Source organism: Ranitomeya variabilis, chromosome 4 (genome assembly GCF_051348905.1).
Source record: "Ranitomeya variabilis isolate aRanVar5 chromosome 4, aRanVar5.hap1, whole genome shotgun sequence".
NCBI lineage: Eukaryota > Metazoa > Chordata > Amphibia > Anura > Dendrobatidae > Ranitomeya > Ranitomeya variabilis.
In genome coordinates, this window is record NC_135235.1 from 11464892 (window position 1) to 11479986 (window position 15095).

General features: G+C 50.1%; 2 protein-coding genes across 2 annotated transcripts in view; one reads left to right on the forward strand and one right to left on the reverse strand.

Moving 5' to 3' along the window:
• LOC143766405 (uncharacterized) overlaps nt 1-6903 on the forward strand; it is a 58764-nt gene extending 51861 nt beyond the window's left edge. The window contains exon 3 of the mRNA XM_077254072.1: nt 6652-6903. Coding sequence (XP_077110187.1) covers nt 6652-6903 — 252 coding nt within the window. The remainder of the gene's footprint in view (nt 1-6651) is intronic.
• LOC143769424 (caspase-2-like) overlaps nt 1-15095 on the reverse strand; it is a 212036-nt gene that overhangs the window by 122489 nt on the left and 74452 nt on the right. The window lies entirely within an intron of this gene.

Here is a 15095-nt window from a genome sequence, read left to right on the forward strand (position 1 = left end):
GCCTATAATAATTGGCAAAGCCAAGAAATCGCTGAATAGCCTTCACTCCTAAAGGACGTGGCCAATTTACAACAGCAGACACCTTTTCAGGATCCATCTTCAGGCCATCCTTAGAGACGATATAACCCAGGAAGGGTACGGAAGACTGTTCAAAGACACATTTCTCCATCTTCGTGAAGAGATGATTCTCCCTTAAATGAAGCAGGATTTGGCGAACGTCTCGTCGATGAGTAGACAAATCTGGAGAGGACGAGGATATCGTCTAAGTAGACTACGACACTGGTATAGAGGTAATCTTGAAAAATGTCATTAACGAACCCTTGGAATACAGAAGGAGCATTGCAAAGACCAAATGTCATAACCAAATACTCGTAGTGACCGTCCCGAGTGTTGAATGCAGGCTTCCACTCGTCTCCCGCACAGATACGGACCAAATTATAGGCTCCTCGAAGGTCAAGTTTGGTAAAAATTCATGCTCCCCTAAGGCGGTCAAAGAGTTCTGGAATGAGAGGCAATGGGTATTTATTTTTCACAGTAATGTTGTTTAACCCTCTGTAGTCAATACATTGACGAAGGGTACCATCCTTCTTTTTCACAAAAAAGAACCCTGCCCCAGCAGGAGATGAAGATTTTCGAATGAAGCCTTTGGCAAGGTTCTCCCGAACATAGTCCGACATGGCTTGAGAATCTGCAGGAGAGAGAGGATAGATTCTTCCTCTAGGGGGAGTGGTACCAGGAATGAGATCTATAGGACAGTTGTAGGGTCGATGTGGTGGAAGACTTTCAGCCTCCTTCTTATCAAAAACATCTGCGTAGGAGGAAAAAACACAGGGCATGGAGGAATGGAGAGGGAACAGGGAACACCAACAGGACACATCGGCAGCAGAAGAGTCTGACAGGAATCTCCCCAACGAAGAATATTGCCCTTACGTCAATCTAAGAAGGGTTCGTGGACCCGCAACCACGGAAGACCAAGAAGAATAGGATGGGAGATATTGGCTAAGACAAGAAACAAAATTTTCTATGAAGAGCCCCTACCTGAAGCTCTACCAACTGCGTAACTTGAGATATGGTCTCTTACGGAGGTTTTCCGTCAACGGAAGTGAGGAAGAGAGGATTTTCTAGAGACCTAAGAGGCACAGAAAATTTAATAACTTCCTCTAACCTAATAAAATTTCCTGCAGCACCCAAGTCCACATAATCCTCAAGGGAAAACCGTTTATCATGAACATGCAACAAGACAGACAAAGTGAGAGGTGGAGAGGTTTCACATGCACCTAGGGAGGCTTCTCTTACCTGTCCTAGGCAGAGTTTTCCAGACGATCTGGACAGGCTCGGAGAAGATGAGAGGAGCTTCCACAGTAAAAACAGAGACCCTGGGCGTGTCTCTCCTTGCGACGTTGTTCAGAAAGTTTTAAACAATCAACTTTCATCGGCTCGGGAGCAGATAGAGAAGCAGAGACTCTGAGACGTGGGCTGGGAGGTCTACGAGAAGACGCAGAAGGACAAGGAAATCTTCTCTCACGGGCTCGCTTCTGAAAGCGGGTGGCCAGAGCAATTAAATCCTCCAAAATAGTTGGAGTATCTCGGCCAGCTAATTCATCCTTGATACGGCCGGATAGCCCCCGCCAGAAAGCCCCTACTAACGCTTCATTATTCCAACCCAAGTCAGAAGATAAGGTCCGGAACTGGATAGCGTATTGCCCAACGGTTAAAGACCCCTGCTGTGAATTGAATAAAGATTCAGTGGTAGAGGCCAGGCGACCCAGTTCATTGAATACTCAATGAAACATCTCCAAAAATGGAGTTAATTGAATAACCACGGGATCATCCCATTCCCAAAGAGGATTAACCCATGCCAAGGCGTCACCTTCCAGGTGCGAAACAATAAAGGCCACCTTGGCCCGATCAGTAGGGTATTGCTGTGGGAATTGCTCAAAATGAAGACGGCATTGATTTAGAAAGCCCCGACATAGTTTGGGATCTCCATTAAAATGAGGAGGCTTGGCCAAACGGGGAGGGGGATGAGGAACAGCAGCTGGAGTAGGAACAGACGCGACTGACTGTAAAGAAAGAAGTCGGATGTCTTCTGATGCCTTATAACCCAGGATATGGGACTGGGTATCCCCCTGCTGTACCAGCTCTTGCTGCAAACTGGCCAGCTGGGAAGCATTCCCAGGATCAGAGGAATGAAGAGCGGAGAGACGAGAGTCCATAGATTTCATAAAGGACATCATCCGGGTCTGATTCTCTCGCAAAAAAACAAGTTCTTTCTTGGCAGGCGGAGCTCCGGCGGGATCCATGGCCTTTGTGTACTATCAAGTTTAGGAAGAAAAGAACCCAAGAAGTGGACCCTCTGGGTCACGGCTTCAGAGCCCCCAAGGACGAGCAGACCAGATGGAGGCACCCCCTGTACAAAGAGTGTTAGGAACAGGCCCAATGAGGATGAAACCACAACTGCCGGAGCCAAAGGGGTGACTAGGGGTAAGACCACAGAAGATGAGATGAAAAGAACAGCAGAGACTCAGGACAGGCAGGGACGGCAGAGAACACAGGGTAGACAGGAACAGCAGAGCTACGGGACGGGCAGGAATGGCAAGGACAGAGTAATGACCGGTTTGATGAAGACGCAGGACTAGCAGGAACGACAAAGACCAAGGACTGGCAGGAATGGCAGGGACACAGGACTGGCAGGGACGGCAGAGACACAGGACTGGCAGGGACGGCGGAGACACAGGACCGGCAGAGACACAGGACTGGCAGGTGATGGCAGAGACACAGGACTGGCAAGGACGGCAGAGACATAGGACTGGCAGGGACAGCAGAGACACAGGACTGGCAGGAACGGCAGAGACAAAGGATTGGCAGGGACGGCAGAGACACAGGACTGGCAGGGACGGCAAAGAAACAGGAATGGCAGGGAACACAGGCTGAAAGGAATGGCAGAGACAATGAATGTGAAAACGAGTCACAGCGTAAGAAGCAAAGACAGGGAGCCAGAGAAACCTAAAGAGACGCCAGCAAAAAGCCAGCGGCAACAATAGACACAAAGGCGTCTTACCTGGGCGGACGCAGGAAGAAGTACCCGACGGGCGCCGCCATATTGGGGCGGAGCCACCGGGTCACAAACTCCCAGAAGCCCCAGCGGTGAATGGAGCGCATCTCCGCATGCGCAGACTGCTGAAGGGACGAGCGCCAAAGAAGCCGGACGGAGAGGAGCGAGGAGTAGCATCGGGAGCGCGCCGGCCGGACAGGTAAGTATTAGGCAGAGTAACAGTGGCTGCCAGGTGATATCGGCAGAGGTGGTGGCGGCTGCCAGGTGGTATCGGCAGAGGTGGCGGCTGCCAGGTGGTATCGGCAGAGGGGGCGGGGGCTGCCAGGTGGTATCGGCAGAGGGGGCGGTGGCTGCCAGGTGGTATCGGCAGAGGGGGCGGCGGCTGCCAGGTGGTATCGGCAGAGGGGGCGGCGGCTGCCAGGTGGTATCGGCAGAGGGGGCGGCGGCTGCCAGGTGGTATCGGCAGAGGGGGCGGCGGCTGCCAGGTGGTATCGGCAGAGGGGGCGGCGGCTGCCAGGTGGTATCGGCAGAGTTGGTGGCGGCTGCCAGGTGGTATCGGCAGAGTTGGTGGCGGCTGCCAGGTGGTATCGGCAGAGGTGGTGGCGGCTGCCAGGTGGTATCGGCAGAGGTGGTGGCGGCTGCCAGGTGGTATCGGCAGAGGTGGTGGCGGTTGCCAGGTGGTATCGGCAGAGGTGGTGGCGGCTGCCAGGTGGTATCGGCAGAGGTGGTGGCGGCTGCCAGGTGGTATCGGCAGAGGTGGTGACGGCTGCCAGGTGGTATCGGCAAAGGTGGTGGCGGCTGCCAGGTGGTATCGGCAGAGGTGGTGGCGGTTGCCAGGTGGTATCGGCAGAGGTGGTGGCGGCTGCCAGGTGGTATCGGCAGAGGTGGTTACGGCTGCCAGGTGGTATCGGCAGAGGTGGTGACGGCTACCAGGTGGTATCGGCAGAGGTGGTGGCGGCTGCCAGGTGGTATCGGCAGAGGTGGTGGCGGCTGCCAGGTGGTATCGGCAGAGGTGGTGGTGGCTGCTAGGTGGTATCGGCAGAGGTTGTTGCTGTTATACGGAGGTTTCATAGCTGTATCGAGTGGAGATATAACAAATAATGTTAAAGTGCATTCCAATCACAAGATATTGATGAGCTATCCTTACGACCTATCCCCAGAAATTAGCTGTTATAAGCTGTTCTACATCCGGATTTGCATTGTCTGGTCATGACCGCTATTCATTGATTGGGATTCTATTCAATGTGTTTCTATTCAGCCAGAGATTATACACAGCTGATGAGGGGGTGCCAGGTGCTGGACCCCACTAATCTGATATTGATGACCCACACTAAGCATAGGTAATCAATGTCTTGTGAAGTGACAAAACAATCCCTTTATGTAATAGATGAGCAATATTTGTATTTCTTAACATCTAGCCATCCTGGCTAATAATGAATAAATTATTTACTACATCATTTGCTAGAATTACAAGATTACAAGGATGTAATTTAATGCTGAAACCATTCCTGCATGTGATGGCTTTAATGGTGTGTGGTTTTACATAAAAAAATTAACAAAATGCCTTTACAATTATCATTAGGAACTACATACAATGCAAATCAGCTAATTTTCAATAACTGTTCACTTCCGGAGGTGCTCCCAAAATCGTTATATGTATTTAGACAGTTAAGTCCGTATTTATTTGTGCATGCCAATGCAACTGACTTTTAAGTTTCCCCTTTTGGTAAACTCCCCCTCATGTTGCCATCCCATGGCTCCAATGCCATCAGTCGAGCATGCGCAGTTTAGGCTCTATTTTCCCATAGACTGGTTGGCTGAGTATGCACAGTGATCTGGCCTTAATGTCACACTGGGCCGAGAGGATGCCCAGCATGCGGTGCAACACCAGGGAAGAAATGCAAGGAAACCCGGGCAATAGGGAGAAGGGAGAGGGTTCACCTCCTAACATAAACCTGAGTCTGATACCTGAACTCCCTAACGTCCCTAGTCGGGTCCTTCCCCCCTGTGTGAGAACACCCTGTCTAGTGCGCAGGCCAGGGAGATAGTAGTCCCACTACTACAATAAGACAACACGAGGAAGGTACAACTAACAGTGGGAAAAGACACAACAAGTAACACTCCTTAGCTTCTCCAACAGGAAACTTCACTGCTTCAACTAGATCTAACACCTCAGCTTATTCAGAGACTGACTGTCAAAGAGGTCAGTATAGAAGAACTATAACCAGCAAGCAGAGAAGCTACCAGTGGGTTTATATAGTGGGAGGGAGTGTTCACAAGATGCTGCAGCTGAGCACTCAAGCTCTAAGTTCACAGCCAGAAGATAAAGGGTCCTTAACCCTTTCAGCACAGAATAAAAGTAAATTCACTCAAAGTAGAGGACAAACACATCCTAAAGAGGACCTGCGCTCTAATACACATTGTGAGCTTCCGCTCCCAGATCCTCCAGGAGTCACATCAGGACCTGACACTGAAGCATCAAAGCCAATGCCCAAATGCAGACAAAGAACAGAAGACATAGAAAACTGTTCCCGAGTCCATATTGACTCCCATGAATTATACGAGAATACTGAGAATACTGGAAGTGTAAATCTTAAAGCTAGAGGCAGCATATTACCGAAACATGAGTGTTAGGAAAAACATCCTCCATTTCCAGATACCATGATATTGCGTACACTCGCCTACTCTGCCAATAAGTCTAGAAGACTCATGAAATATGATGGGATCTCCTGGCACAGTAGACAAGTGGCACCGTTTATAGCCTGTCCTGTCACTGGTCACCGTCCGTATGGATGGAAGTCGCTGGTCCTGCAGTTCGCACCGTTCATAAAACTGCTGAAGAAGTTCTTGCGAAACGTGCGTCGGGGCGGCGGGGATTGTTCCTACAGCACTACTCTACATGTCCGTCATCTATTTAGGAGTTCCCGCGCTCTTTACCTGTTTATATTAGGACAAGTCCACCTAAAGGATTTCTGTATTACATATAGGGCCCATCTTTATAGAACGCTCTGTTACTGGGTGTATTCCACCTGGTTTATTTACATGGATCCCTGCATTATTTTAAGGCATATATGTTCCTTGGTTTTTTTACCCCCTTTTTTTGGTACAGCAATAAAAGCAGCAAAAAGTCAGCAAAATCTGCATTATGTAAGTTGCTTCTTTATTGTCAAGAGAGCAGGTTTTGCCTGTGGAAAAAAACACAGCAAAAACCCAACGTGTGCACAGAGCCTATTGCTATTGTGCTTTACTGATTGTCTTGGTAACGTTGTTACTTATGACTGTTGTGTAGGAAACTGTTACACTGTAAAGCGCTGCAGAATATGTTGGCGCTATATAAATAAAGATTATTATTATAATGCTAAAAATTGGTTACATCACCAAGAGTATGTGCACGTAACATATTTTAAGGTTTTTCTTTAAGCAAATCCTCTCCAAAATTCACCTAAAAAATGATTTCAGGAACTTTTGGAAAGCAATTCCAGTTCATTTCTATAAAAAATCCACTTTGTTAATATGAGGAGGATTTTTTTCCTCTGAAGAGGTTTAGACAAACACCTCGTGGAAAGAAATAAATTACGGGTCATTTCTTTGAACAGGATCCAGAAGGAAACCTCTCCAAACATGGCCCCGTCCAATCAGAAGGCGGAAGCTCCAGGAGAAAACCTCTTCCCAAACCTCTTACTAATCGGGTGTATAACAATAAATGGCCGCTGTCTGTGCAGTCAGATCTATCCAGGAGTGAGGACTCGTCTACACCATTATGTCATCTAGAAGGTAGGCTCAGTAATCTCTTACATGATCAGGGTGGTGGTCTTCTCATCTTCCTCCCTACAGGACAGGAAACATAGATCATCAGTGCGGATTAGGATCAATATTCACAGGGAAAAGATACAATAAAATCAGACTTTATTAGACATGCATTAAATAGAGCAATACTGAACAGCGACACACAACTCAACCCAAAAATGCTCCAGTGGCCGGGGAGTGACCCTAATGGGAACTACTAGTGTAACCTCGGACAATGTGGGGTCCCAAACTGACCCTATTACATATCCCACCTAACCCAGAAAGCGCCAATGATGCCCCTGCTCAAACACTGGCACCATTAATCCCAAATATAGGGGAACAGGGCACAGGTAAGTCACATTACAGAAGGGTCATATTGGGACACAGGTATATTACCCACAAGAGCCGACATATATGCCGATAGTGGCAAACTAACACGGCTTCATCTCCTCATTATCCCAAATATAAAGGTAAACTAGTCATCTGGGTAATTTCACAATGCATCACTGGGAACGGGAGCTGGCGGCCGCATAGCGTGCATCAGTGGACGCCGGAGGGTGAGATAAGCACGATTTTTATTTATTTATTTTAATTTTTTTTTTAACTTTATATCTTTTTACTATTGATGCTGCATAGGCAGGTCCAGTAGACCATCCGCCGCCTTATCAGGAGCATGCCCAGGCATTGTAGGTAGGTCATACAGGCACGTGGAGGCCACACACACTACTGAGCATCATTTCCTTGTCCTGAGGCATTTCCACTGAAGTTGGATCAGCCTGTAATTTGATTTTTCACTTTGATTTTGAGCATCATTCCAACTCTAGACCTCCTTGGGATATTAATTTGGATTTACATTGATCATTTTTATGTTTTATTGTTCTCAACACATTCCACGATGTAATGAATAAAGATTTGCAACTGAATTATTTCATTCAGTGATATCTAGGATGTGGGACACACTGGGCGGAGGGGGTGTGAGGCGGTGTGAGGCTGTGGTGGGCTCCGGGCTGGGAGGAGGGGGTGTTCGGTGGTGAGGCTGTGGTGGGCTCCGGGCTGGGAGGAGGGGGTGTGAGGCGGTGCAAGGCTGTGGCAGGCTCCGGGCAGGGCGGAGGGGGTGTGAGGCGGTGCGAGGCTGTGGTGGGCTCTGAGCTGGGCGGAGGGGGTGTGAGGCGGTGCGAGGCTGTGGTGGGCTCCGGGCTGGGCGGAGGGGGTATTCGGTGGTGCGAGGTTGTGGCGGGCTCCGGGCTGGGCAGAGGGGGTGTTTGGTGATATGAGGCTGTGGTGGTCTCCGGGCTGCGCGGAGGGGGTGTTCGGTGGTGCGAGGCTGTGGTGGGCTCCGGGCTGGGAGGAGGGGGTGTGAGGCGGTGCGAGGCTGTGGTGTGCTCAGGGCTGGGCTGATGGGGTGTGAGGCGGTGCAAGGCTGTGGCAGGCTGCGGGCTGGGTGGAGAGGGTGTGAGGCGGTGCGAGGCTGTGGAGGGCTTCAGGCTGGGCGGTGGGGGTGTGAGGCGGTGCGAGGCTGTGGTGGGCTCCGGGCTGGGAGGAGGGGGTGTGAGGCGGTGCGAGGCTGTGGCAGGCTCCGGGCAGGGCTGAGGGGGTGTGAGGCGGTGCGAGGCTGTGGTGGGCTCTGAGCTGGGCGGAGGGGGTGTGAGGCGGTGCGAGGCTGTGGTGGGCTCCGGGCTGGGCGGAGGGGGTATTCGGTGGTGCGAGGTTGTGGCGGGCTCCGGGCTGGGCGGAGGGGGTGTTTGGTGGTGTGAGGCTGTGGTGGGCTCCGGGCTGGGCGGAGGGGGTGTTCGGTGGTGCGAGGCTGTGGTGGGCTCCGGGCTGGGAGGAGGGGGTGTGAGGCGGTGCGAGGCTGTGGTGTGCTCAGGGCTGGGCGGATGGGGTGTGAGGCGGTGCAAGGCTGTGGCAGGCTCCGGGCTGGGAGGAGGGGGTGCGAGGCGGTGCGAGGCTGTGGAGGGCTTCAGGCTGGGCGGTGGGGGTGTGAGGCGGTGCAAGGCTGTGGCAGGCTCCGGGCTGGGTGGAGAGGGTGTGAGGCGGTGCGAGGCTCTAGAGGGCTTCAGGCTGGGCGGTGGGGGTGTGAGGCGGTGCGAGGCTGTGGCGGGCTCTGGGCTGGGCGGTGGGGGTGTGAGGCGGTGCGAGGCTGTGGCGGGCTCCGGGCTGGGCGGAGGGGGTGTGAGGCGGTGCGAGGCTGTGGCGGGCTCACACTTCCCATCCTTTTCATTGCGGAGTACCTTGGAAATGTCCTCTGGAGACAGCGCACGCGCAGGTTGAGATCTCGGGATTATAACCACCATATAACGGAGTAATATTAATATTCATGATTATAATTTTATACCGAGTCTAAGACCAAATCTGGGGACATTTCCACTTTGTACCTGGCGGGGGTCCGACTACCAGCACTGCTACAGATCCTGAGAGTGGAGGGTCCGCAGAGCTGGTTATTGCCCATCCCCTCCATTACTCCAGGCCCCGCTGTGCGCTCCGCCATGTCTGTATTCGGCCACATTCACACAGTCAGGATTTGTCAGTGAAGACCAGGAGTGGGTGAGAAATACAGAAGCGCTGACGGGTTTCTCTTCTGCTTTTCCTCTGACTGTTCCACTCCTGGTTTTATCTTACAAATACTGACCGTGTGAATGTGGCCTTAGGGGCAGCGCGGCCTCAGTCACCTCCATCCAGCTGTGCTGTCGCCCCTGCATAGTAGGGGGGGTTCTCATTGAATCTTGCTGGCAACTATTGTGCCCCCCAGTCACATTCTCATAGTTTACATGTCACTAAAGTATAACTAAGCTCCACACTCAGTTACAGCCCATGGTGGGAGGGGAGAGGAGAAACGGTGAGAATAGAGATCATTGTTATCTTACAGAGTCTTCAGGGTGATGTTCTCCTCTTTGATGTTCTTTTCTATTATATGTAAATTCTTCTCCCTAGTGTACATGGAAAAGATATCTCATATTGGAATCTACAAATGTCATTAATTATCACGATGTACAGCAGCATTAGTGACCATGACAATCCGGGATCAATTCCTCCCCTTCTCCCTCCATTCTTGGTACTTTCTTTGCCAACAGTTAAAGGAAATCTGTCAGCAGGTTTTTACTATTTAATTAGCGAGCAGCATGATGTAGGGGCAGAGGCCTTGATTCCAGCAGGATGTCACTTACTTGGCTGCTTGCTTTAGCTTTAAAAAAATCTTGGATCGCCTGTAGAGAGTCTGAGATGGTAGACTGGTAGGAACTCTGTATGGAGAGAGTAATCGGGTCAGACTAAACACTTTCACGTAAGGTTTTCCATAAAGTGCATAGTGCTGACATTTCATAGCATAGCTGTAGAATATAACAGAGGTAACAAGTGACATTCAATGTTTTAAAACAATAATATGAGTAATAATATGAATGATGCCAAGTTAGACAACAACATACAATTAATAACAATTAACATCATAGTGGAGCGACATGCGAGACAATGCAGGTGAGTAAGAAATGTGCAAAAAATGCCAAGATATGAAATCATCCCAAAAGCCGTCCACATTACAGATACATAGCAGAACCAATATTTGTGAATCCATTCCACTCATGTAGTAAAGGATTCCATAAATGGCAGAACCCAGAATGTTGTTACTGCCCTTGTCTGCCCCTGCTCTAAGCGAAATGTTGGTGAAACATCTCAGGAAATGCGGAAACGCGGACAGCGACAGATATCACACAGAAGTTTGGCTGAATCAGATGTGGCAAAAGGGAAAACTAGAACTCCTGGAGCCCCCCATTGTTTGGGGCATCATGCAGGACTTACAAGGGGTCTAGAGGTATTGGGCCTTCAAAGAGTAAGACCAGAGGCGTAGCTAGGGTTTTAACTTAGGGGGGTGCGAAACATCTGAGTGGGCCCCTAACCAGCAAACCCTGATTACAGCTACGGTTGCGCACTCTAATTGTGAATATAGTGGAACCTCAGAATATGACCGTACTGTTATTGAAAATAAATCTATATACAAAAACGAACGTTGACTTTACCGCCATATTGTGACCATATGCAACTTTGATGGTCACAATACTCTGAGTGCCCCTATAGCAATGATGCTTAAGTGCCCACTTAACATTTAATAATGTCCCCTAAGTTCCCCCATGTACTGCTCCATTATACACCGTATAAGGCCCCCACAGCTCCCCCTATACACAGTATGATGATTCTATAACTCCCCGATACACCGTATGATGTTCTCACTGCTCCCCTCTACACAGTATGATGGGCTCACAGCTCCCATATACACAGTATGATCCCACTGCTCCCCTACACACAGTATAATGCTGACAGAGCTCCACTATAGAAAGTATAATGCCTCCCAAAGCTCCCCCTATACACAGTATGATGGGTCCACAGCTCCCTTATACACAGTATGATGGGCCCGCAGCTCCCCTATACACAGTATGATGAGCCCGCAGCTTCCTTATACACAGTATGATGGGCTCACAGCTCCCTTATACATAGTATGATTGGCCCGCAGCTCCCTTCTCACAGTATGATGGGCCCACAGCTCCCTTATACACAGTATGATGAGCCCGCAGCTCCCTTATACACAGTATGATTGGCCCGCAGCTCCCATATACACAGTATGATGTGTGCACAGCTCCCTTATACACAGTATGATGGACTCACAGCTCCCTGTCATGATTTGGATACCCCGGTCATTTACTCATCCTCCGGGGTATTCACTATTTTGTGGCACTGCTGCAGTGCCGCTGCTCAAACTTATGAGGGCAGCTTCTGACAGGCCAGAAGTTAGAAGATATGTCACAAGCGCTCAATGTAAGAGTATGAGGCTATGTGCACTTGTTGTGGATTCGTTTGCTTTCCTGTGTTTTTTGTGCAGATTTCACCTGCGTTTTACCACCTGCGGAATCCTATACAGGAGTAGTTGTAAAACGCTGCCGAATCCTCAAAAAGAATAGACATGCTATGGAAAATACAATGCAGCGTTTCTGTGCGGTATTTTCTGCACCATGTGCACTACGGATTTGGTTTTCCATAGGTTTACATGGCACTGTAACCAGATGGAAAACAAATCCGCAGCGGCCAATCCGCACCGTGTGCACACAGCCTGAGAGTGAGGAAGAGGCTCCCACAGACTCACACTGATTAGTGACCTCTGCGCGATTAGTGACCTCTGCGCTGCTCCATGAAACACTGGAGCCCCGGACAGGTCACAAACTGCAGGAGACGGAGCCGAGCGGAGACTAAAACAGATGAAGACGCCAGAAGGTGAGTATCAGACAGGGGGCAGGGGACGGGGATATTCAGCACCGCTCCAGCAATGAAATAAATAATAATGCTGCAGTGGTGCTGTAAATGTGAGGCAGCTCTTGGTTACTGTATGCCGGCTCCTTATACTAATACTCCTAAAAGGGCCAGGTGGTACGTATCAAAAGCCCCTGACCCCCCATCTCCAGCCTCCCCAGACAGCAAATATTACATGATGGAGCACATATAATATCATAACTAAACATTATAATATTCAGCCCCCAGTGCCGTCTCCCCTCACTCACTTTCTGCCCCCACAACACCCCAGTGGTCTCACAGTGACATACCTGAATTGAATAAACCTAATAAGCATACCTCCCAACTTTAGGGGAAGGGAAAGAGGGATAAAGTCAGCGGCGCGCTATGCGCGCCGCGGCAAATTTTAGGCCACACCCATTTCACAACTAGCCACGCCCCAACCACACCCATTTAGCACTTCTGATCACAATGTTTCGTTAACAATAATTATGAACAAAAAAATATGGCCACACACGACGCTCCATACTGTACAATGGCCATTGGCCACATTATGCTCCATACTGTATAATGGCCCCACATGATGCTGCGTACAGTATAATGGCCCCATGTGATGGTCCATACAGTATAATGGCGCCACATGATGCTTTGTACAGTATAATGGCCCCACACGATGCTGGGTATAGTATAATGGCCACACAATGCTGGGTACAGTATAATGGCCCCACACAATGCTGGGTGCAGTATAATGGCCACACATGGTTACCCCACCCCCATCATTGCCTTCTCCATCAGTACACACAAACACCTTTCACCGCGCTCCCTCGCAGCAGCCGGCAGCTTCCACTCCCACGGCGCTGAATGGTGTCATCCAGCTGCGCCGCTGACTGCTGTATCCAGCATTACAGCTCAGTCCCCATAGAATGTAATACAGCACAGCCCCATAGAATATAATGCTGCACAGCCCCCATAGAATGTAACGCAGGCAGGTGGCAGCCCCCATAGAATGTAACGCAGGCAGGTGGCAGCCCCCATAGAATGTAACGCAGGCAGGTGGCAGCCCCCATAGAATGTAACGCAGGCAGGTGGCAGCCCCCATAGAATGTAAGGGGTGCTGCACCAGGTTGGTGGAGAATCCGATGGATGGGTACCAGGGGGAGAGTGGGAGCGGGGTGCGCGCACCATGGGGAGACAAAGTTTAGTTTGTCAGTCCTCCTATGCTGTCAGAGTCTCTGCTGTAACCGCAGCAGGGCAGCGCCGCATGGAGAGGGGGAGAGACACATACATTCACTTACAGTCTGGAGATCCGCTCGCTGCTCCCGCGGTCACACAGACACGGAGTGTCTCACAACTCTGCCCCCGTGCCAGAAACCAGTCCGGGTGCTGCCGCTCTGTCCTCAGAGTCCGCCCACGTCTATAGTTGAGGAGGAAGCCGGAGGCGGGCGGTGAGGCAACTCAAGGGGGCGTGGCTACAACGCAGTCCCAGGGAACGGAACGAACAGCGGGTACTAATCGGGCTCTCTCTACGTCCCGGAAGTGGGCGGGGCTTCACCGGCGGCCGCAAATTCGGGATTTTAAATGCCCAAAGCGGGACAGCGGGACCCCGGTGCCAAAGCGGGACTGTCACGCTGAAATCGGGACGGTTGGGAGGTATGTAATAAGTTCCATCCCCACTTACTGATGAAGTTTGCACTGCAGGCAGGACCAGGAAGTGTAAGTGAAATGCAAGGTGTGGGCACTAGGACCCCGCGTGCCTGAGCCAATCCCAGCGTGCACAGAGTGAAGAAAACTGCAACCAGGACTTCATTCTTCCCCTGTCCCCCCCCCATGTATTGTTACTAGTTGTTATCTCTCCCATATATGATGTTATTGGTTCCATGCATTGCCTGTGCCCACATGTGGAGCTGTGGAGATAGTGCAGAGAACATGGGGGAGGTTATTTTATATGTTTGAGCAATTCTATCACAGGACAATAGGAGGAAGATGAGAGGGTCGGGTGCTTTTAGGGACCAACAGAAGATATTGAAATAAGTGTAGAGATAGAGGATTGAATATAGAGGGGAGGTTCTTTTTTTTTTTTTTTTTTATTTATTTTTTTTGGGTGGGGGGAGGATATGGCACTTATCTGGTCAATGGGTAAATTGTATTTATTTATGTTTTGTTGTTTTTGTGTTATTTGGTTTTATATATATATATATAATTTCTTTTTTTTCTTTTTGGGAGGGATGTAATTCTCACACATACAATGATTTTTGCTTTTTGTGTCTTGTTTTTTGCAATTAGTTCCTTACACAATGCGCATGCGCGGATGGAACCGTATTCTTGTCTTACTTTGGAAACTGACATGCAAACTATGCGCAAACCATTTGTTATTCACGTTTTCAGTTGCACACGCGCATTGTGCATCCTTTCTTGTTACGGGAATTAATACACAAACGTTTTAGATGTTTTGCAATGTTTGGGCGTGATCTGCGCATGCACCGACTGAGCTCTTCCGGGATCTGACACACAACCTGTTTTTCCTGCTTTATGGAACGCACTTGTTCCAATCAGCGCGTGCGCACTGACCATTGGGCTCATCCACTGCATGTGACTGGAGTCTCTCAGTGGACGCCGCCGCGCACCTGTGTCGGCCGCGCACCTGTGTCGGCGTCTCCTGATTGGCCAGCAGGTGCACTTGCTACTTATAAATAGGGTCTTGACGTCCACCATGACACTTCCCCTGATGAAGCGGCTTGGAGGCAGCGACGCGCGTTGGGCAGAGCAGGCAGACCCAGGGCATGTTGGTTTAGTAAGTCTGATATTGCATTAGCGCAGTCCCCATTCATTACATTTGGATCTTGGCTCATTGTTTATGGCTCATCCATGCATGTGACTACATTTGGTGGATTCTTGCCTCACTCCTCTGTGATGTGCTCACAGACATGGTGAAAGCCATTGATGCCATTGTGATGTGTATATGTGTATTTCTAGAAATTCTATA